The 24,060-nt window shown below is 50.0% G+C and overlaps 1 protein-coding gene across 1 annotated transcript in view; it reads right to left on the minus strand.

The window, feature by feature from the left end:
• Nucleotides 1–11,743: 11,743 nt before the first annotated feature.
• Nucleotides 11,744–24,060, minus strand: part of Myom3 (myomesin 3) — a 41,182-nt gene continuing 28,865 nt past the window's right edge. Inside the window, exons 24-36 of the mRNA XM_040288110.2 lie at nt 23,318–23,454; nt 21,546–21,690; nt 21,327–21,386; nt 20,907–20,974; nt 19,636–19,746; nt 17,923–18,010; nt 17,630–17,668; nt 17,264–17,372; nt 15,953–16,116; nt 15,719–15,755; nt 15,574–15,596; nt 14,363–14,418; nt 11,744–13,144 (exon numbers count right to left, since the gene is read on the minus strand). Of these exons, the coding sequence (XP_040144044.2) occupies nt 12,881–13,144; nt 14,363–14,418; nt 15,574–15,596; nt 15,719–15,755; nt 15,953–16,116; nt 17,264–17,372; nt 17,630–17,668; nt 17,923–18,010; nt 19,636–19,746; nt 20,907–20,974; nt 21,327–21,386; nt 21,546–21,690; nt 23,318–23,454 (1,301 nt within the window). The 3' untranslated portion in view covers nt 11,744–12,880. The remainder of the gene's footprint in view (nt 13,145–14,362; nt 14,419–15,573; nt 15,597–15,718; nt 15,756–15,952; nt 16,117–17,263; nt 17,373–17,629; nt 17,669–17,922; nt 18,011–19,635; nt 19,747–20,906; nt 20,975–21,326; nt 21,387–21,545; nt 21,691–23,317; nt 23,455–24,060) is intronic.

Genomic DNA, 24,060 nt, shown 5'->3' on the forward strand with positions numbered 1-24,060 from the left:
TATGGGGACAGAATTCCCTCTTCCTTCAGGGACATCTTTTTCTCTAAAGACCTTCAACTGATTGGACAAGGCCCACCGTGTTATGCAGCGTAATCTGCTTTACTCTGAATCTACTGATTCAAATGTTGATCTCATCTAAAACACGACCTTCCCAGGGACAGGAGACTGGTGTTTGACGGTGTTCCTGAGTACCATGGCCTAGCCAAGCGTGCACATATAGTTATTTATGGCAAAGAGCGGGAAGGGGCTTGCTGCTTCCCATTTGCTTCCTGCTCCCACAAGCACAACCTCAGCCACAGCTCCTGGCCCAGGAGTGGCAGTTCCTTCCTGGAACAGTAGCTGACCCTCTCTGCAGTTAACCTTAGAGAGGCAGCTTCGGGGCTTCCCCCAGAGACACAGCACCAATGAGCAGGGGCTCCTCTTTAGACCATTCTCCCCAATCCCCCTGCACTGAGGTTCTAAGGTCTAATATCCCAACCTCTCCCTGTGTGTCCTGGCCCTAGTGGGGGTGGCTGCTTCCTGCAGTTGCTCCATGTGACACCAGTTAGCATTCTCTTCTTTACATTCCTCCTCCTCCTCCTCCTCTTCCTCCTCCTCCTCCTCCTCCTTCCTGTTTTGCAGTGCTGGGTATCGAACCCAGGGCCTTGTGCATGGTAGGCGAGTGAGTGTTCCAATCCAGGGCCATGCCCGGGGGCCCTGGCAATCTGCTCTCACCCTTTCAGTTCCCTTAGGAACAACCTCCTACCTCGTTAACCATTATTTGTATTCAACTCTCTGGGCAGTTCTAGTGTGATCTCTATGTCCTGATACAGTTCTGTGTATCCCACGCATCCCACGACCCCAGCTCCATAACGGCAGGGGTTTGCCTGTTTCGATCCCTGATCTAGTTCCAGCCCTTAATCTGGTGCCTGACACCTTGTGAGTGTTCAAAAAATACTCGTGGGAAGAGTGAATGGTTAGAGAGTTGAATGGATGGTTGTTGGTTTAAGATTTCATTTGGATTATTTATTTGAGTTTTCTATTTGGTGTTTTATTAGTTCGGAGCCAAGATTAATTGTAAAGTGAGATTTAAGGTAAATGAGGTTTTTTTTTTTTTTTTTTTTTTTTAAGATACAGGCAGGACCCAGACTTGGTGAAGTTAAGGTCCATCTTGTGAACTTTTGGGGAACTCTGTAAAGTGGGAGGTAGAAAAGCAGGAAAAGGCTATGAATAATAGCCACTCCTTCATTATGTGTGGGTTTTACATGTGGATTCAACCAACCATGGACTGAAAACATTGAAAAAAATTGTGTAGAATTTTTTTTCCTTGTCAGTAATCCTAGACAATATTATTTACACAACACAGTGTATTGGATATTGAAAGTAATCTAGAGATGATTTAAAACATTCGGGTGGATATGTGTGGGTTATATAGGGTGAATCATATGGATGCTTAAGAAGTGGAGGATTCGGAGCATTTTGGCTTAGGGATGCTCAACCAATAAAGGCTGTGCAAAAATCCCAAAATCTAAAAAACTCTGAAATCTGAAACTTCCAGTTCCAAGCAAATACTACACCTTTTATGTAAGACACTTGAGTGTGGATCTGAATATTTGAGGGGGTCCTGGAACCAATCCACCAAGGATATTGAGGGACAGTCACCTGTACTCTGGTCAGAGGGGTAGTGCAGGCCACCAAGCATTTCCCAGTGTGACTCTGGAACGAACTCTGTTTTTGCCAACCAATAGCCTCACACCCCACCTCCTATTTTTCCTTATAGTACTGGGAATTGAACCCAGAGACATTTTATCACTAAGCTACATCCTTCCCTGATCCCCCAAATTTTAATTTTTTAAAAATAAAGACTATGGGTCTGAGGTTGTGGCTCAGTGGTAGAGCCCTTGCCTAGCGTGTATGAGGCACTGGGTTTGATTCTCAGCACCACATAAAAAAACAAAACAAAACTAAATAAAGGTATTGTGTCCATCTACAACTAAAAACAAAGCAAAACAAAAACTATGATCAGATTAAATAAGTTCTTCCATGATAGTCTGCTAATTTTTTTTTTAATTATGGAAGAATGTAGATGTTTATCAATTGTATTTTCTGCATCTGTTCAGATGATCATATGATCTTCTCCCCCAAACCTGCTACTTTGAGAGGCCTGGCATGGAGTGGGTGCCCAGAGAAATAAGTTTTGTATGTGGGAATGAAATAATGGATAAATAAATTAAGTGACCTCCTCTTGGTCATGTACCAAGTAAGCAATGTGACCTAGGAGTCCTGACTTTTAATCCTCACATACTCCCCCTTAGCCCCGTCCTAACCACCCTGGTTTGCTGGGGTCCTGTCCTAGTGGGATCCCGGGAGTCCTGAAGGATGAGTGGCGTCGACGAAAAGATGTAACAGGAGTCGGAACGTTGGAGAAATCTCCAGAGAGAGAGCTCTAATGCACTTTCTCTGGTTCATCTTTTATTGCAATTTTTCTCATCATTATAGATTCAGAATACGTCATTGATTATACAATTTCAAAACTTTGCCAAGACATAACGTTTCCTTAACCATAATTAGGGGTATAGAAAAATGTAACACCAATTTACATTTTTCCAGGATGTGACCTTTAGTTATCAATTATTAATAAAATTTGTCACTAATTTACATTTTTTCAGATTTTCCCAAGATGTACTATTTTCCCCAAGATATGCTATTTTCTTATTAACTAATGCCAAACTACGTAACCAAACTCTAAGTCTCCTAACCTATCATTAACCTTTAAGTTTTAAAGTACACCTGCAGTTTTATTTCTAGTCTAAAATTCCCATCTAAAAAAGTCCCCTTAAATCTTATACTTAAAATATCCTAAAGTTTATAAACCATTCTTAAAACATATCAGAAACCCATACAACTAAAAACTTAAGAATTCTAAACCTCATGCTGAGTAAAATATGGCAGTGATCACACACACACACACACAAAATTCTAAACCCAAGAATCTAAATAGAATAATATTTCTAACATTATTCTAAAAATATGTCTTATAGAGCTACTTTAATTAATTCCTAAATTTATTCTCATAAAACTCGTTGAGCTGCTTTCTCAAAGAGTTTCTTTGTTTCTCAAGGTGCACTAGTTCTTATATCTTTATAATCTTTCTCAATAAAAAGTAAGTTGTAAACATCAGTCCACTTTCCGCCAATATTAAGATGCTCATCAAAAATACCTATGTGAAGTAAAAGAGGGTTTTTAGAAATGAAAAGAATGTATCCTTATATGTCCTAACTTTCCTAAGTGTGTAACATAACTTTCCTTAATCAAGAATGAAACTACAATATGGTGAGGTTTTGTACAATGAGCATGATGATTAGGTTTGCTAAGAGGCCGGAAATATGGGCTTGGGTCCCAGTTGATATAATCAATGTGGTGCCTAAAATTCTCGTGACCTTTCGGAGAATGATTGTTGTCCATTATGAGTTTTGTCTTCAATGTGCTAAGACAGGAGAGCGGCTTTCTACTTTGTCCTTGATATGCTGAGGGGTAGCAGAACAGCCTTCAAGGCATGAACTACCTGTTACGTTTTGGCCATCTGAAATTTATTATAGTTTGGCATTTAACATACTCTTGCCTCCTGTCAGGGACATGAGCAGGAAAATGAAAAGTCCCAATTACATAAAAAAGGCTCTCATGGTTTCGGTTTCCCACCAACCAGTGAGGCTTTGCCCGAATTCATCCTCACTGTGACCTTGTCAAGACAGTAAGAGGGGAATTGCCTTCACCAATGGTTTATGGTTAGTTTGAGGCACAGAATTTGGATGTGCAGTCACTGACCAGGTGGACGACGGTGCATTCTTAGCCGGTTTCCTTCTGCATCAGACATGCCGTTACCCGTGATCCACCTGTGCTCCTGGTGCTAAGTACTTCTGAGTTCAGCTGGTTGTGCTAAGACCCTATCACAGACTCTGCTGGCATCCAGCTCATGTTCCACAGGCCCTTCCTGGAGGCCACCTGCAGATAGTGTCCTCCTTGCAGGACCAAGCCTTCCTGCTTCTCCCTGTCCTGGGGGCACTCTGGCCACAGGGACTCGCTTGCCTTGTATACAGGGGTACTGGGAATGTTGGGGAGTTGACCGTCCCTGGTGCCCCTGCCCAGTGAAGGTTGGGATTGGGGGCAAGTCTCCCAGCTTCCTCACCTTGTAGGTGGGATTGTGTTCCATGTGGTCTCTCAGGGTTGTCCTGTGTCCCCAGCAGTAACCTGCTCATCAGTGTGCCCTTTATTGGCTCCTTACCTTTTTTTTTTTTTTTTAAAGAGAGAGGGAGGGAGAGAGAGAGAGAGAGAGAGAGAGAGAGAGAGAGAGAGAGAATTTTTTTTTTAATATTTTATTTTTTAGTTATCAGCGGACACAACATCTTTGTTTGTATGTGGTGCTGAGGATCGAACCCGGGCCGCAAGCATGCCAGGCGAGCTACCGCTTGAGCCACATCCCCAGCCCGGTCCTTACCTTCTTGCTTACTTGCAGGTAACTTCTGGGGTTATCTCCCAAACAAACTACTTGCACCCAAATCCACGTCTCAGATCATGCCTCTGGGGGAATTCAGACTATAAGGAACACTGCTTTGGTCTTGTCACTCACCACCCAAGATGCTGAGTTGACCCCTTGCCATCCATTGAGAAGCCTAAGCCCTGCTCCCTGGTATTGGACGCGCTTTGGGATTGGCCACAGGCTCCTCTCCGAATGCCGCCACCCATTCTGGACTTCAGCTGCCACAGTTTCTTCACTGACCCCCCCACGCTATGTCCTTACCCAGCTCTGTGTCCCGGATCTTGTCCACCTCCGATGCCTTTTGGTCACTGCCCTTCTCCCTCTCCCTGTCTATCACAGCTGCCCCGAGACCAGCACACAGAAGGAGCTGGAAAATATCTGTGGACAGATTTGTTGGCGATTGAGATGTCATCCTGTGCTCATTAGATTATTGAGCTATTATCATATTTGGTAATAACAACGGTTGGTGTCTTAGTCTCTTCAGGCTGCTACCAGCAAACACCACAAACTGAATTGGTTATAAAGAAAAGAAAGAGTCTGCGAAGTTCAAGGTCAAGGCAGATTTGATGTTGGCCATGGTCTGCTTTCTGGTACATAGACACCTGCCCTGGATCCTCACATGGTGGAAGGAATGAGGGTTCTCTGGTTGTTTTTAGGGCACTTATCCTATGTACCTGGGCTCTGCCACCATGATTTAATCCCTGAAAGGCCCCACTCTCTGAGACCCTCACCTTGGAGGTTAGTTAGGATTCCATCCCCACCCCCTCTCTCTTCAGTGATTGAACCCAGAGGCGTTCATTCCCAGCCCTTTTAATTGAGATAGGCTTTTGCTAATTTGCCTGGGGCCTCGCTAAATTGCTGAGGCTGGCTTCAAACTTGCCATCCTCCTGCCTCAGCCTCCCAGGTTGCTGGGATCACAGGTGTGCATTACCACATCTGGCCGAGGTCAGAATTCAACATGTGAATTCTGGAGGGACACAGACTGCAGCTGGTCATTGGGGTAAGGATGTAGGTGTTTTATGCACCGCCGAGGAGGTCCAAATTAACAGTCTTTCTTGGGGATACCCATCAAAAGTTTAAATGTGCTGATCATTCAAAGCAGCAGTTTCATTTTTAGTTACTTATCCCACAGAAGTACTTCATCCTGCAGAAATACTCTGCTTCTTGGGAATATTCTACTGGAGATTAAAGGTATATGAACAGGGGCTGTGACGCCTGGCATATTGCCAGAGTGAATGGTTGAAAGCTGACAACAGCGAACCCTTGAGATGATGATTTGAGTTAAGCTGTATATAATTGCTGTGGTGCTGGAGTGATTGAGTTGTATATGGACCCTGCTCCGGGAATTCAGCGGCTCTGTGGCTCGGGGAATCTGCCTTGGGCGCCCACTACTTTGGAGTTCTGGTGGAATTCTGGGGGGCGGGGTTTGGGGAGATTAGGCGCATGCGGAGCCTGGTGGAAGGAGTGTGTTCCCGAGTAGTGTGTGTGCAGAGTGCTGGTGAGAGTTGGGGAATAAAGAGTTGCAGTTTGAACCTACAAGGCTTTGTGGTGGCTCGGTTATTTGTGCCCAGCCAGACTGCGGCAAGGGGCCATATGGAAAATCCATCATTGCTTGCAACGATGAAGAAAAGGAAACCGCCTAAATCGATGGATGAATGGTTACATGATATTTAGCACATGGTATAAAAGGAGGAAGAGCTGTCATGAAAAATCTTCGACTATTATTATATTTGAAAAGCAAGTACAGATTGAATATCCCTTATTTGCAATGCTTGGACCAGATGGGTTTTGGAGATTTGGGAATTTTAAGATATTTTGTCTGGATATAAGGAGATATCTTAGGGGTGGGACCTAAGTCAAAACATGACATTCATTTACATTTCATATAACATAGCCTCTGCCTTAGCCTCCCAAGCTGCTGGGAGTACAGCCGTGTGCCTCCACACCCAACTCTTTTTTTTTTTTTTTTAAGTTTCAATCATTAATAAGATTTTTTTTTTTATGGAGAGGGGGAGAGAGAGAGAGAGAGAGAGAGAGAGAGAGAGAGAGAGAGAGAGAGAGAGAGAGAGAGAGAGAGAATTTTAATATTTATTTTTTAGTTTTCGACAGACACAACATCTTTTGTTTGCATGTGGTGCTGAGGATGGAACCCTGGCTGCATGCATGCCAGGTGAGCGTGCTACTGCTTGAGCCACATCCCAAGCCCTTCTTTTTCTTTCTTTAGTTGACAGTTAATGATTGTACCTCGATATGGGGTTCAGTGTGATATTTTAGTATATTTAAGTATATTTATAGATTGCATATGGATCAGAATATTTAAGTTATCCATCATCTTGAACATTTATCAATTCTTTGTGAAGAAAACATTAAAAATCCTCTCTTATAGCTATTTGGAATTATATTGTTTTATTTTTAATCAAATTAGTTTCATAAGTCCATTGTGACCTGAGATGCCTACTCAAAAAGAATGAAAACAGACCCCAAACAAAAGCTTGCCCACTCGTTCCTATTCTTCTTTTACTGCTCCTCCGCTTCCTAACCAAGGGGTGAACAGTTGCTGTGCCACCTGCCTCTCACCACGTCACCCAGCACACCTGACACAGGCCCCAAATGATGGATCTGCTCTGTCTTGGGCTGGAACTTCCCATTTATGAGCCATAATATGTCTTTTCATATACATATATATGTTTGTTTGTTTTTTTTTTTGGTACCAGGGATTGAACTCAGTGGTGTTTAACTATGGAGCCACACCCCAACCCTTTTTATTTTTTATTTTGAGACAGGGTCTTGCTAAGTTGCTGAGAATGGCTTCAAACTTGCAATCCTCCTGCCTCAGTCTCCACAGTCACCGGGATTTCAGTCGTGGACCACCTTGCTGGCAACCTTTTTCTCTTATGTGTTTTTACATGTATGTAAATCTCAGGTATTGTGTTACAGTGATGAAATGTTTATTACAGTGGGCTTATGTTTTTATTTTCCTCTATCCTGCTTAATTTGTCCACAAGCATTTATAATTTTTATTTAAAAAAAAAACATAAAACAGAGACAATTTAAAAGATTTCTAGTGAGATTGTGGGCTTCTATTTCTGGGAGCCTTCCAACTGACATCAGTCCAAAATGTGCAAAAGAGGGCTGTGGGTGTGGCTCAGTGGTAGAGCGCTTGCCTAGCATGCACAAGGCACTGGGTTCAACCCCCGACACCACATAAAAATATAAACAAATAAAATAAAGGTATCGTGTCCATCTACCACTTAAAAACATGTGCAAAAGGAAGGAACTGTTGAATTCTGTGGAAGCACGACCCCACCCCAGGAAATGGGTACAGGGCAGCCTCATCTGTTTAGCACATTTGGGGCACAGCACTAGTTACCTGGCAAGCTCCATCACATTGAAATCTCACAGAGAGAGGACTTCCTTTGGCTTTGAGTCAGGCAGGTTAAATGACTTAATAACGTCACTCAGGCTAAAGCAAGGGTGGATCTCGGATCACAACGTCTAGGCTTCGTTTCCTAGGTTTTGCTCCCATGGAGATTGTGTTGAAGGATTGTGGAGCCCACGAATCATTTGAATGTGTGAGTTTTGTTTCAGCCATACTTGATAATAATTTCTTTTCTTTTTTTTTTTTTTGGGGTACTGGGGTTGGGACTCAGGGGTACTCAACCACTGAGCCACATCCCCAGCCCTAGTTTGTATTTTATTTAAAGACAGGGTCTCACTGAGTTGCTTAGCGCCTCGCTTTTGTGGAGGCTGGCTTTGAACTCTCCATCCTCCTGCCTCAGCCTCCAGAGCTGCTGGGATTACAGGCATGCACCACCACACTGGCTGATAATTATCTCTTATAAAGTACCTATTAATTTTAATTAGTACAACTGAAAAATAACACGCCCTATGAATTGCCTGCCAGAGGGGGAATTCTGTGTTCACTTGCCTGTGTCTAATACCCTGCTAATCTTCAGATAAAAATAACTAACGTGACAACCAACGTTTTGTGTCTCATGGCTCCTTACAATTTTTTTATCATGAAAAAAAAATTAAAAAGTCTACAAAACGAGGAGTGTTGGCATGAAGCCCCACGTACCCATCACCTCATTTTAAGAATGGTTTCTAGTTTGTTAATTTTCCCACTTTATCTTCCTGCCATTTTCTTAAAAAAAAAAAACAAACTGGAGAATTTAAAGCCCAAACCCCAAGACTCATTTCCCCCCTGAACATTCCTATAATCCGAACGGAAAGGCTTTTGTGTGGCCCTGCGTTTCTTCCTTTAGATCTGCTAGTACAGGAAGCAAGGATCTAAAAATCAGCCCCAGGCGCGTGGGTTTCTGGGAGGCCCGGGGTGGGGTGGGGGTGGCAGTGGGGCGCTTCCTCAGGGCTGTGCTGTTTGTTTTGCTCTGGGCTGGGGACACTCCTCCACGGAACCGCCTCCAGCCTCGGCAGTTAGACTTTTCTCCAGTGCTGAAAGTCAAGTATCTGGCTTCCCCCGGCTAGAGACATCTGGGGAGTGTTGCTTCTGAAACTATTTTTGGTGTGAGAAATGTCACTCAAGAGCTATTTGGAATTTTTTAAGCACTGAAAGCATCTGACTGGAGCCACCACGGAGGCCAGGAGGGTGGAGCTGGTTACTCTGAGGGCCAGACATTTCCCATCCGGGTTGCTGCTTCCTCTACTCTTCCTAAGACTTTGAGCGCTTCGGCCTAGGATGGCACTGGGGTTGGGCTATGAGCGTGGCACGGCAGGCTTGGCAGTGGAGTGGCCTGTGGCATGGGAGACGGGGACCCTTACTGGCTGGCTGGCCTTCCTCCAACCTGCACATCTGTCCTGGGCTCTCTGTAACTGGGAGATCCACGGAGAGTGCTGGGACTGTGTGTTTGCTAGTGGGTTCTGCCAGAGAAGAGGGGGAACTCTCTGACTCCTGTGTCACAGGGCACTAGGCACCAGGCTGGATCCTAAATGAGATGCTTCTCAGGATGAGCCGGGAAAAAAACAGCAAGTGAGAACTGTAGCTACGAAGGAAACAGAGTGGCTTCGGCAAGCGGGATGCTGGGAAGAGTGGACCAGGCTGGGGTCAGCGTTGGAGGCCCGTGGGAACAAGTTGGGAAGGAGAGAGTGAAGCGAAGGCTGGATATCAGACTGCCAGTGTAAACCAGGGGAGGCTGGGGAGGCTGGCGTCACCAGACCTGCCAGTCCACTGCCACCTACCTTGGGCTCGGGAAATACAGACTAACTGAAGATGGCAAAGATCCTCGGGAGGTTGTTGATTCATGTCCTTTAGCAAGGCTGCACCCTCGGCCCCACCTCCTCCCTTTGGTCCTTGAAATTTCCTTGGGATTAAGTAGGAAGAGCTGAGAGAGACAACAGTGAAAGATCTCAGGGACCTCCATCACCCTGGTCCTCCAGGACCTTCTAGATGGGACCCTATTGGCAAACCGCCAGTCCTGGGCACCGTGAGGCAGGGGCGAGGGAAAGAGAGCACAGGAAACCCAGTGCTGCACTCCTGGTCTTCCAGGTGTGTCCTGGGGGACTGTATCCAGGAAATTGCACCAAGAGAAGCTGTCCTTGTCCTGCAGAGCAGGGACTTCTGGTTTCTGGTCCACATGGAAGGAGCTCAGAAGTCATCCCTGTCCCAACAAGGAAAGAGCTAAACAAACTGAGAAATCGACAACTCTTCTTAGACACATCCCTAGAGAAGTGAGGTCATAGGGCACACTGCTGTCTCCAGAATCAGAGGATCAGGTGGGTTCAGAGGATCACAACTTCCTGGAGCAGAAGCCCTTACCAGTGCAGAGCAGAGGTCAGGAAACCTGAGCTGTGAGTAGGGAATCGCCCAAGGCTCAGTGCAGACGAGTGGGAGAGACTTGGGATCCATCATCAGGAGCACCCCGCACTCCTTTTGTGAGTTCTACCTCCAGGACTCTTATCAGTCGCTCACAGCGAAGATCAGAGAAATATACCCGCTGGCTTTGCAGGGGGAGGAGAAAAATGAGCCATTTTGAAACCACCAGAGCATCTAGTCTCCTTAAGAGGAAGGCCTGGTCTCCAGGGACACTGTTTCACCAGAGCCTAATCTGATAAGGTTTTCTAGAGCTTAATCCTACTGGGGAAAGGAAAAACCACCTGAGCCTGCCCCCCATAGTCATCCTGTCCCACCTTAGGGCATAGAAAAAGAAAACTCTGAACGTTGAGCTCATGGTTCAGGTTTTTGCTAAAACCTAAGACCAAATCACAGCTATAGAACGTTTCCCCCTCCCTTACACCTTGCCACTGCAGCATTTAGGCCCATTGATCACAGTTCCTTTGACCTGACATGTCATGTTGACCTTTCAACAATCAGCTACAAGGCATACTAAAAGGTAAAAACATAATTTGAAGAGAGAGCAAGCATCTGTACCAGACTCAGGTACGCCAGGTATGTTAGATGTCAGTCGGGGAATTAAAAAGAACTGTGATCAATATGCTGTAGGCTCAAATGCAGCAGGACAGGGACCAGATCCTGCTCCCAAACTTGTTTGCCACCTCATCATGAAGCCTCCAGTATCTCCAGCCCCTCCTGGGAGCAGCTTCCTGCTGGTCTTCTTAGAGTGTAAACACAATCCTCGCCAACAGGGGGCGTTCACACCATGTTCCATCGTGGCCAATGGGTTTTTCAACGTTGGTGAAACATTTTTTTTTTTTGTTTTCATTGTCATTGAAACATTTTTCATTGTCACAGGAAAGAAGCTAAGATTCTCCTCAGAGACTGCAAGGCTGCAAGTGGGAGGTGGGCTAGGAAGGAGCTTTTTTCTTTTCTTTCTTCATAGGAAAGGAGAAGCAAAGGAGAATCAAGTTGTGGGAAGTAATAAAGAATCTTAGTGTCAGCTGGGAGGGTCCTCAAAATGATCTTTCAGTCGTCTCATTATATAGATGAGAAACTGAGGTCCAGAAAAAGGGAAAGTATCGTGCAAGATCACATGGCGAGCGGGTGGCGAGCGGGTGGCGAGCAGGTGTTTGCAAGCCGAGGGGTGTTTGCCTTTAAGACTCTGATGGTTCCTCACATTCCCATCAGGTCCTGGCTGGCTCCCTCCTCTCCCCAGAAGAGGTCCTGCTGAGCACCTGTGGCCCAGAGTGTGAGCCACAGGGCCTGCTGGTTCCCGCCATGCCCTGGCACACGTAGCTGGCTGGTGTAGGAGGGATTCATTTTACCCTTCAATTTGGCAGTTGTTTCAGAAATTGGAGACGGGTGTCACCTCCTGGTGATGGGAGTACAGATGATTTTTATTTTCTCCTTTAGAATTTCTAGGATTTTCTAAAATTTTATAACAAACATCTGTAATTTGTAATTCCCTCCCCCTGCCGTCTTATTTTTTTAAAAAGAAGGAAACTGGAGGGCAGGGGCACGCCCAGGTCTGTCCTGAGATCCATCCAGCAAGGCCAACCGGTACCTGTCACACCAGGGAAGAGGCCCCTCCTGCAAGCCCGGCGCCCAAGGTCATCCAAGGTCGCCGAGGCAGCCTCCCTTCTCACCTTTGCTTCCACCATGCCCACTCCTGAAGCGACCTTCTCTCTTCCCGCAGCAAAAATGGACCCATTCCAAATTTTTCAGGGCCCGATAACGATTTTGCCAATTGTGAGAATGTGTTTAAAAACCCTACCTGCTTCCATCAAGGTAACCATCTGTGTCCTTCCTCTGAACTCTGGTGGCACTTTATGTGGACTCCTTTTCTAATCTTTACCCTCTCCTGCCTTCTCCTGGAGTCATTCGCACCCAGCTCTGTGACCTAGACAGAGACCTCCTCACGGGCGGGACCTGTCTATCATTTGTCTTTGACCTCCCAGTGCCACCCTCAGCCTGGCACATGCTGGATCTCAAGTGAGTGTTTGTACTGTTTACACCTGGGATTGGGTGAGTCTGCGCAGCGAGCTGTGGCGTTAGCAGCCCACTCAGCTGTGCCAGGAAACACCTCCAGTTGTGACAGCTCAAAATAGTGACATTGCCAAATGTCCCCTGCAGAGCAAAGTTGCCTCCTGTGGAGAATCACTGGCATGTGGTTTATCAGGGGACCTCCCAAAACAGTGCCAGAGAGGGGTAGGAATGCCCACCCACAGACGAGAAAGGCTCATGGAGAGTCCAGCTGAAGCCGAGTCTCGCATCTGCATTTCCCATTCCCAGTCCAGCGCTCGCCCTGCCGTGTTGGAGGTCTCTCAAAAACCCAACTGAGACCTTTGCGTCTCCCCTTTGGTGTGTCCACACTAACCCCATCCCCATGTCCTTGGTTCCACCCTGTGCCCTTCCCTCTGCCCGCTCCCGTGGCCTGCGCTAGGCTGTGACCCGCTGGCTGGCCCTGCTGGTCCACGCAGGCTGGACCTCAGGCCGTGCCCGGGACACGCTCATCACATCTTCTTGAGCTCCTTGGGCTCATCCCCGTGTTTGAACACGCTGATGGTGACCTGGCCTGTCTCAGAGCCGTACTTGTTCTTGACAAAGACGCCATAGCGCCCGCTGTCCTCACTGTTGACCTTCTCGATGGTGATGGTGACCTCGGTCCCCTTTACCTCCATGTGGTAGCGGTCGAGGAAGGCGACAGGCTGGTCATTCTTTAGCCAAGCGATTTCAGGAGCCGGGTCTCCTGAGATGACACAGGTCAGGCACAGGGTCTGTTCCAAGAGAGAGGAAGAGAAGAGGCTCACCTCCTTGTCACTTGAACTTGGTATTCGCCTTCACGTCCTCAGAGAGCTCCTGGTACAGGTAGCTCCTTGGGATCAATTCACTGTGTGGGTTTTATTGTGACCTCTAAAGGTGAGAGACATTTTATTTTCACCCCACGTTCTCCATCACCCACCTTTCTATAGGAGCGCTTACTAGTTGGAATTTCCCACTATTCCACTCTAGTAATTACCTGCCCCAGCATGGCCTGCAGCTTGTTTGATTGCTTTTTTGTCATCTATGTGTCATGACTTTACCATGTAAGATTTTATTACAATAACACAAAGATTTATGAATTGAATTGGAAAATTATCGAATAAGATCTAATGCAGAGCCCCGGAATGTAATGGTTAAACACGTGCATAGGCTCCGGACCGGAGCTGTCTGAGTTTGAATCTCAGCTCTACTCCTTCAGGCTGTGTGACCTTAGATGAGTCTCTTGACTAGTCTGAGCCTCTGTTTCCTCAGCTATCAAGTGTTGCTAGTAATCATGCCCCATTTCATGTGGTTGCCTCTACGGTGAAATCAGTTAAAACAGGTCACCCACATGGAATTGAGCCTGGCACAAAGAAAGCACCGTGAGAAAATGGTAGCCAGGACTTTTGAAAACACTGGTCTTGGATAATTCCAGCCCTAGAAGGGATCGTCCAGTCAAACTCTTGGGAAATGGAAGCCAGAGATGGCAGTCTGTGACACCAGAGAGAGAGAGAGGTGGGAAGCCAGGTGCGGTGTGCACGCCTGTAATCCCAGCCACTTGGGAGGCTGAGGCAGGAGGATCACAAGCTCAAGGCCAAACTCAGCAACTTGGTGAGGCCCTGAGCAACACAGTGAGATCCTGTCTCAAAAAATAAAAGGAGCTGGGAATGTAGGTTACTGGTGGAGTACCCCTGGGTTCAATCCTCGGTACTGCGGAAGGAGGGAAGGAAAGAAGGAAGGGAGGGAGGGAGGGAGGGAGGAAGGAAGGGCTGGCTTTTGTTGGACACCAGGTGCAGTGGCTCTCCCTGAACACACAGGGTCAGTGAGATGTGGTCACTTGGCTGACTGCGGCAGATCCAGCCTCTCTGGCTGGCCAGCTGCCCCCTGGCTCTTGATTCTACACAGGGTCGCGGTCCTGGATGGCTCCCTGAGGGAACACCACTGGGACCCCTCTGTGGCCGGAGGGTGGGTACCTTATCTTCCATGATGGTGGCCACGTCTGGCAGGCCCCTCACCACTTTGGCTCGATCTGGAAGGGAAACGAGACGGCAGTGGTGAGCCGCTTCCCAGGGCTGAGGCTTATTTTAAGGGAGGCTCCATGTTTCTGTTTTCTTCACGTTGGATGGAAATCTTTGAAACCGTGGGATGCACTTCCTCGTCTTCACCAGTAGGAGGTGTGGGACTTGGTGTGTTTCTGCCATTGACCAGAGGAGTGGCAGCACCGCGTGTGTGCGTGTGCGTGTGCGTGTGCGTGTGCGTGTGCGTGTGTGTGTGTGTGTGTGTGAGAGAGAGAGAGAGAGAGAGAGAGAGAGAGGGAGAGAGGGAGAGAGGGAGAGAGAGAGACAGCAGCACCCTGCCCTCAAGGCAGTGAGGCATCTCTGGGTCGCAGGCGTGAAATCTGCACAGTGGTGACAGCCAGCTGGGGTGTGGACTAGGAGCTGGCCCGGGAGATGGGATAGAAGCTTTTGGGACACCCTCACTCTGGTTCAAGGACGGACCTGGTGGCTGTTGTGGGTGGGCAGGAGGAGAGTGGCTGTAAATGACAAAGCAGAAACAGATACGTTCCCCATGCTTCAGGGGAGGCCGCGGGAAGAGAAGGGGTGTCAGCCTGGCCCTCGCCCCTGCATCAGGAAAGGGAGCAGGACCCTCGGGCAGGAAAGGCCCGAGGGAGGGACACCACGTGGGCAGGGATCTTCACTGGGCCCGGGTGAAATGATCCACTTCCCCAGTCTGCAATGCCACACACCCCAGCAGCCACATGTGGGTGAGTTTGACGGGCATCTATTGGGGTCTAGTTGGGGCACCTTGTCCAAGACGTGGCCTCCAGGAAGGGAGGGAGGGTCGGGCTGGGGAAACAGGCTGGTGGTGTGAGATCCCCTTGGCCGGAGTGGGCCGAGGCTGGTCTCAGTGGCGCCCTCTCCCTGGAGGAGGCTGGCCCTGCAAGGCCTCACACCACAGCCACCAACACTGCTGTGGCCCTGCTGGGCACCAGGCCCGCGCTGGACACGTCCACACACACCGGCTCTGGAATCCTCGCGTCCCTTATCTGTGGGTGCTGCTGCCGCCCAGGTCTCCCTGTGAGACCCCAGAGCCCCCTGACCCTGCCAGGGAACTGGGACTCCAGCGCCTGCCGGGGGGCCACCCAGACTCAGAGGCAAAACCCCCAGAAACGCCAGGGACTTACTCTTCTCGATGATGGCCAAGGCTCTGAAAAACAGAAATGGGACAAGGTGTGGGGTCAAGGGCAGCCCTGCCCGGTGGGGAAGAAGGGGTGAGGGGGGAGGTGGAGGTGGCCCGGGGGTCCCACGGAGAACACGAAGGAGACTCACTTCAGTCTCTGGTGTTCAGCCAAGGCGTCGTCAAAAGCTGCAAGAAGGACAAAGGTTGGGGGCATCAGGGCCTCCGCCAGAGACCCTCAGGGACAGGGCCTAGTCCTGACTGTCCCCACTCTTCTCCCCATTCCAGTATCCTCTTGAGGGAGTGACAAGGTGGGGTGCAAAGGCAGGAGTTCCCCCCAAAGACCGTGGAGTTTTCTCAACAGGTTTCTCAGCGGTCAGGCTCACCTTGCCCCGAGAGGTCCACGGACAGCTGCCGGACTTCCTTTCCCGCAGCTATTTCCAGGCTGTATTTGCCCTTGTCCGAGTCTTTGGGGTCCAGGATATGGAGCCAGATCTCATCCAGAGTGGTGCCCGCCCGTATCCGATCGCCAGTCTCCAGGCGCTTGTCTCTGAGTGTGACCATAGGGAGATGGTCAAGGCTGGCTGGCCACACGGCTGTAAGCACCCCTGCCCCAAGTCCCTCCTGGGTGTGGTTTCCAGGAGACGTGGTCCCATAGCCACTCACTGATCCTTTGCCTTCTGCATCCAGCCAGCCATCCTCATTCCACTGTCCACTCACTCACTCACTCACTCACTCATCAAATCTCGTGACCTATCAGCTGGGTGCAGGTGCTGAGTCCAAATCTGTAATAAATCCTGTAGGCTGGGACCCTGGCGAAGTGTGGCTCCAGGGTAGTAACCACCACTTCCATCCTCAGGAGCCAGTTCCTCTTCTCTTTCGTTCTCATCTTAAACCCTCCATGAGTTTAAGGGTTTCTTCCCACAATCACTCTCCCCTAACCTTAGAAGCCATAGAGGGTTACCCTCTTTCCTTTCTTTACTTGAATTTCATTCCTGGAGACACCTGGTCTGTGTTCCCAATGTTCTATGCCTAGAGAAGGAGCCCATTATCCTGTAATTCTCTCTGGCCTCAGTTCTCATTTGACAATCGTGAACCCATCAGTCTAGCCTTCCCTTCACAATGGGTGCAGTAATGTCTGCTGCACAAGGCTGAGGCATGCACATGATAAGAAGCACTGGGAAATTCTGCTCTCAAACTATCTGGGGTGGCTTAGCTTTTGGCTGAATCTCTGTGGCTACCATATCAAGCCCTGACCCTCCGTTAGTTTTTAGCTATAGAGGACCCTCTGCCAGCACCTTTCCCCTAAGCTTGGCGCCTGATTGTCTGCTAGGTTGCAAAGATCCACAGAGGCACGGTGACCCACCTGACCATCTGATTCATCCTTGTTCCTACATTTCTCTCTCATCCAATTCCTAGATGCTGCTTGGAGACCATGATCACTTTGTGGCCATGGATACGCAGTTACTATTACTATATTTCCATTTTTCTCTGGAAAACCTACTCCTCTGACTGCTGATCCCCACCCCCAACTCCATCTGAGGACAGCAGAACTGGTATGAAACCCATGTCTCTTCCAACCCCCTGGAAGTGGGCTCTGCTGGGAGGACTGGGCAGGGGGCAGGGAGGGAAGCCCTTGAGGGGCAGGTGCTGGGCCCCACGCAGCCTGGCTAGAGCTCTGGGCAAGGCCGACCTACTTGTGGAACCAGGTGGTTTTCATGTAGTCCACGTTGAAGTACTTGACCTTGCTAAAGATGCGGATCCCCTCCTCGGTTCCCTGGATTTTCAGCGGGGTCGCAGAGAGGGCTGGGGAGACAGGGGAGGAGGGAGAGTCTTCCCCAAGGGCCTCTGGGCAGATGTTTTGGGGCCAGCCTGCTCGCTCCTGCCCTGCAGGGCAGTGTGGTGGGGAACGCGTGCTGCGAGGAGGAAGCCGCTTCTCTCCCAGCCTTTGGGTTGCACACTTAACCCACTTAACCCGCCCCTGGCAGCTGAGGCAGGTGGGAGTCCCCTTGGAGGCTCTGTGGCATCAGGGTGGGGCTGGGCAAAGAGGTGGGCTAGCTTACCTCCGATCCTGCCCAGCTCGGTGAAGATGGCATCCAGGGCTGGGGGGAGACAGAACGGTCAGCTGTGTGGGGCTCTCTAGGGATGCCCGGGATGGGGATGTCCTTGGAAAAGGCTGGTGGAGCTCATGAGCTGTTCTCTGGACACAGGGAGATCTGCAGGATGACTTGGGGGTGGAGGGCTCTAGGGACGTGGGGACCTCATTCATCTTACCTCACAGATCATTTCACAGTCTCTTGCTCTCGTGTGACCCCCACAGCCCTCCTGGCCCATCTCTAAGGTCACCAGCTCCTACCTTCACCTTCGAGGTCCAGCATGGTGTCGTCTTCTCCTCGCTCATCAGAGACCACTGCTCGGTAAATTCCCTGGTCCTCTCTGGACAACTGGAAGGACAGGAGATGGCCGGGTCAGCGGGGGCTCAGGAGAGATGGACGGCAAGTGAGGAGGCCTGGGCTGCGGGCCTGGCCCTGACTCTGTGGGGCCTCGGGCGAGACCTCCTCTCTCTGGGACCTCGTTCACTCGTCTGGGCTGGTGGTCTCTAAGGTGGCTCCAGTGACCTCTGGTTCCTTGCTCAGGGCCTGTCTGAGCCTGAGGAGGGTCGGGGTGGCTGTGGTGACCCCTGCATTTGGGTTGACAGCACAGGACAGCCCTCCTTGCAGAGCGTGTCTGAGCATGGCACACCCCCTGTCAAGCTGCCCCTGGCCTGGGGGCCCCGGATGGAGGGACCATTCTGCACCTTCCAGAAGGAAGCACGGTTGTGCTTGCTTGTGCCTGGGACAAGGGGGCCTTTCTGGCACATGTCTGTCAGCCCCACCCAAAATCTGAACCCACGCTCAGCAAAGCAAGAACCTGGAGAACTTTTTTTTTTTTTTTTTTTGGATGGTGCTGGGATGGAACCCAGGGCTTTCCATGCTAGGCAAGCGCTCTGCCACTGAGCTCCGGCTGCAGTCCAGGGGTGGTGCTTTTCAGGCAAGATCAGAGGTCAGCAGTGACCTCTCATTACACAACACTTCCTTCAGGGGGGTAATATTAGCTTCAAAGGTCCCCAGCACCCAGAGCATCACTCGTAGTGGATTTGGGGCTAAGGTCCAAGGCAGAAGCAGCCCTTAACCTGGGATTTGAGAGACTGAACCCCAACAATTCTTTCCTACGTCCCCCTTCCTTTCCTCCATGCACTGTCAGCTCTCAAGTTCCAGTCAAACTGGGAGCAGGGACTGGAGGGATTTCTGAACCATGCTCCAGCCTTGTATCCTTGAACTTGACCCCTCTGAGCCTCAGTTTTCCCTTTGGTAAAACGTGGCCAGGGCTGATATAGCATTGTCCTACCTAGGATTTAGAAGGCCCTGGGATCATTATTTCCTCTCGAGTAGGCAGCCTGTGATTTCCCCAGTCCTACGTGGCCCTCAGCAAGGCCACGGGACTCAGCAGTAGGGCAGAGAAATACAGATGGACTAAGAACAAGCCCCGTAACCAGGCACACTCCTGCAAAGACCGTGGGGAAGGATGGGTGGGACAATCAAACTCCAGGCCCACTCTGTTCTGCCCAGACCTGTCTCACATGGAGACCTCTTTCCTGGACTGTCAGAGCAGGAAGGATCATTCAGAGAGCATCCTTCCGACCTGCTCATCTTCCTGATGAAAGCTGAGATCAGAGAAGGACAGCTGCTAGCCTGAGGATGCACAGTCAGCAGCATGGCCAGGCCTGGCGCCCAAGCCAAGGAAAATCAGTAACACATGTCCTGCCCGATTGAAAATTTTGGTAGTTTTTTTCTTCAAGGTCTTTTTTTGTTGTTGTTAATTTTGATTTTTTAATGATATTGCATGACGAGCTGGGGATTTTGTTACTTTGGTGATTGAGGTTTTGGTGCCCCTTAAGATCTGTACCTAGGACGAGGGCCTCCCTCTCTTGCCCTGGCCCCAGCCCTGCAGGGACTCCCAGTCTGGTGCCCTCGGTGCTGCCCACTTGCAGCTGAGGGCGGGGCGAGGCTGGAGCCCAGTTGGCACCCACCTCTTCAATGAGGATACATCCTTCTCCTGTCTGCGGGTCGTACTGACCGGCCGGCGTCTCCCTTTTCTTGAAAAACCACTGGAAGCGAGTCTCTTTCTTGGTGTTGGTCACCTGGGGAGGGTGGAGCACAAGGGGACGCCATCAGCTTTCTCAAGTGAAAACTCAGCCCTTCAGAGTGGTTCCGCAAACATGGCTTCCTTCCCGGGGCCCAATCCCCCCTCTTGGTCAAATCCCAGGGCCCCTTCCTCACGCCAGGAGTCTCCTCTGCAGGCTTCTGGAACCAAAGCTTTTGCTAATAGCGTTCCCTCTGCCTCTAGGTCTCTTCCCTTCTCTATTCTCCTTGTAAATGCCTAGGCTTTTTTTGTGTGTGTGTGTGTGTGCATGTGTGTGTGCATGTGTGTGCATGTGTGTGTGTGCATGTGTGTGTGTGTGCATGTGCACACTGGGAATTGAACTCAGGGCCTCACACATGATCCACACTCTTCCACTGAGCTCCACCCCAATCCAACACTTCTCATAGGCTCAGTTAGATGTCGCTTCCTCCAGGAAACCTCCTTGGAAGCACTGCACGCCCCCATTGTGACCAATCCATTCCCGGCTCAGGTCTGATCAAGCTCGAGGCACGCCGCTTTCCAGAGGTCCTGGACCAAGGGCTCCCAGAGGCCTGAGGGACCAAGACTGCGTCCTTGTGCATCTAGTACCTTGCAGAGCACTTGGCACGTAGTAGGTGCTTCAGGTTCCCAGAATGAATATGCTCCTGGAGGAGCCCCCACCCACCCCGTCCTTCTCCAGTGATTGAAGAGGCTGCAGGTGCTGAGAAGGACCTCCCGCTTTGGAGTCAAGCAGTGTCAGTTAGAACCTGGACTCCACGGCTAACCCTGCGGTCTTGGGATATTTCCCCGAGGTTTTCTCATCTGCGAGGTGGGGATAATAATGCGTATTTCACCCACGATTGTGACATGGGTGAAATAAAATAGTACGGCAATGCTTTGGGCAGTCAGGCTCCCTGACCTACTGGTCCCATGGGACCCTGTCTGGAGGTGCTGGGAGCGCTGGCTCAGGGCTGACCCACCTCACACGCGTCCTCCTGCCTGCACTCTGGGAAGACGACTTGTTTTAGGTTAAGTGGGGTCTCCCAGGGGCCACTTCCCAGGTAGGGGTCAGTCAAGCACAGGGAATGGAATGGGGGGTGGTAGTGGGGTGGGCAGGGACATCCAGTGGACTTGAGGACAAGCTGCAGGTCCCTCCCCACTGGGCAGGTGGGGACTTGCCTTGCACGTTAGCAGCACTTGGCAGTCCTCGGTGATCTTCCACTGCAAGGGATCCTGGAAATAGGGACCTGCGGGAGGAACAGGAGACACACCCACTCATCCACACGGGCTCGGCCGGCGCCACCTGGTGGCCATACGGGGGAAGGCAGCTGGGCGGCAGCAGTGGAAGACCACTGGCCCCTAAGATGCTGCCCGCACGGGGCGGGACTGGGGTGAAGCTAGAGAGAGTCTGGGGTGCAAACTCTAAGGAGGAACTCACTCGGGCTGGGAAAGTGCTTTTTGTTCTGGTGCCAGGACAGAACTGGACTGAACCTCACTGGGCCTCTCTGGGGTGGGGATGGGGCTCCTGTTAACACCCCGTCTAGCTGGTCTCCAGCGTGGACCAGTGGCCGAGGTGGACGTCCCCCTAGCACCTCTTACCTTGTTTTCTCTTCCAGTCTCTTCTCTTAGCATCTGCCTTCCTCAGAAGTTTGTCAAAATCTGTGGACACACAGGGAGGAACTGGCATGAGCCCAGAGAAGCGCAGGACTCCAGAGGGGACTTTGGGGTGGACAGGCCCCAGAGCGGGGAGCCCAGAGCCTGCGGGGCGGTGGGGGGTGGCGGGTGCGGGGCAGCAGGGCAGTGGGGGTCGGGGCTGACCGTCGTCCACCAGGGCCAGGGTGATCTGGTTCTTAGCTTTTCCGTCTTGGAGCTGAGCGGTGTACGACCCCTTATCCTCCTCCGACAGGTGAAGGATGACCACCTCCACCAGCCCCTTCTCTCGGTCGAAGTTGATTTTGCGATTCTGGGGAGAACAACCCCCCGAGTCACTTTTCCTATCCCGGGGATTTTGCTGTGGGCAGCACTTCAGCGGGTGCTCGGATTTGAGGGTGATGAGTACAAAGTTACCGGCCTTCAGAGACTGGGAGGGGCCCCGGGCAGCCCTTTCCTTCTTGTATAGATTGGGGCTCCCCCAGCACCCAGTGCCTGGGAACACCTCTGGATGCTTGAATTAATTACAATTTAATAATAAGTCCCTCACCCCTCTTGTGCCTCATTTTTGGATATTTTCAACTTCGTTTACAATTTACTAGAACTCTCTAGAAGTACATGAAGAGTGGTATTAAAAACCACCCCTGTACTAGCCAGCCCTAATTAACCCCTCTTTACATTTTGCCACATTCTAACAGTTTAAAAAGTTTTATTTTCCATATTTAGGTCCTTATTCTGTTTGGCTTTATTTGCATCTAACTTTATTTTGTTTTTCTGGAGGGGGATTTGATTGTCCAGATGCTGTATGATCTGTGCTTGGGGCTTTCCAGTTGGGTTCCTCATATGCTTCTCTTGATCCTGGGACAACAGATGCAAACACAGAGGCATAGAGAGGTGGAGACCTGCCCTGGTTAGGTCAGACAGCCCATGGGACTGGATGTGAGTTTTCTGACATCCACCCCTGAGTGCATTCCCTTTGGTCAGAACCAGCATCCACTTCTCTCTAACAAACACTTGCTTTGCTTCTTTCTCCCTCTTCCTTCTTCCCTCCCTCTCTCCTTCTTCCTTCCTTCCTTCTTTCCTTTCTGCTGGCGATTTAACTCAGCGTCTAGCCCAGGCTACACAGCAATTCCACCAGCCCCAATTCTTGTTTTCTGATGGCAGCTTTGCCATCTGCAGACGAAATTCACAAATAACGTGAGATTGCATCATGAGCTTGGATCTTTCATGAGACTGAAATAGCAGATACATGTGTTTGCAGATAAATAAGGTTGAATATCAGCAATTTGTATGGCTCATTCTAACTCAGCCTATCTACACTATGAATTAAAATAAAAACAATGTAGCACTTTCACTGTAATATGAAGAAGCAATAGAAATAATTTAAAATGAACCAACGTGTATTTTGATATGTGGATGCGGAGGCACAACCTCATTCATGCTGCACTGATTTATGATGAACGAGTTTGAATTTAAGAGAAAAAAATCAAGAAGATCAGGAGCTATTGCATAAAGAATAGGAAAATGAGTAAATGAGCACAAGTGACCAATAGAACAGAAACGCTCCACTCAGTGCACATGAAACTTGTGCAGAAAAACTTGACATTTTTTACCTAAAACAGGGTTAGGGTCTGGGCTTGGATAATTATCTGCATGAAAAGGTGTTCCACCTTCAGGATGTCTGCTGGGACATTTGAAAGTAGTAGAAGGTCTAGAAAATTCTTTTATAGAAATGTTCCTGACACATCCTGCACATCTTTCCACCTCCCATGTACTAAAAGCCACGTGTGTCCCCATCCCCGCTCCATCTTGGTGACAGCCAAAGCACAGAGCCATCTCTGAAATGCCCTTTTTGGGGAAGTTCCACCCTGGGAAAAGCCAAAGCCAGGGGAGGTCAGCTGAGTTGGGGGAGCTTCATGGAGGGACCGAGGGCCCATTACCGGTGAGCTGAAGATCTCCTTCTGGTTGAAGATGAGGTGCAGCTCAGCAGCTGGGGACAGCTTTTCCACTTCCAGCCAGAGCCGCACCTCTCCCTGCTCCAGGATGTCGATGTTCCAGCCGGAGATGAGCTTGATCACTGGGGGCACAGTTGGGAAGGGTGTGGGTGGGGCGCCCTCTCCTCCTCCTGCCCTCCAGCCCTGCCTGGACTCTGTTGGCATTTGAAGTGTGGCGGGTTTGGAGAGCCTGCAGGAGGCTGGACTGGGGTGGGTCTGGGCAGCTTTTCTTTCCACTCATCTTGGCTCTTCCCCTTCATGGGCTCTGGGGCCATAGTCCACACCTGCCTGGGCATGAGATCCTGGGGGATTTTCAAAGACACTAGTGTCTGGACTTCACCCCCAGAGATTCTGATTTGCCTGGGCATTGGAATTTTTTGGGGGGAGAATATCAGGGATTGAACCCAGGGGCGCTCAACCATTGAGCCACATCCCCAGCCCTATTTTGTATTTTATTTAGAGACAGGGTCTCACTGAGCTGCTCAGTGCCTCGCTTTTGCTGAGGCTGGCTTGGAACTCTGAATCCTCCTGTCTCAGCCTCCTGAGCTGCTGGGATTACAGGTGTGTGCCACCGTGCCCGGTGGCATCGGGATTTTGAAAAGCTCCTGGGGACGATTCCAATGTGCAGCCAAGTTTGTGACCCTGGCCCTAGGATGGCATGCACTATCCCTTGCCGATGGGGAGAAGCG

This window comes from Ictidomys tridecemlineatus, chromosome 11 (genome assembly GCF_052094955.1).
Source record: "Ictidomys tridecemlineatus isolate mIctTri1 chromosome 11, mIctTri1.hap1, whole genome shotgun sequence".
Classification (NCBI taxonomy): Eukaryota; Metazoa; Chordata; class Mammalia; order Rodentia; family Sciuridae; genus Ictidomys; species Ictidomys tridecemlineatus.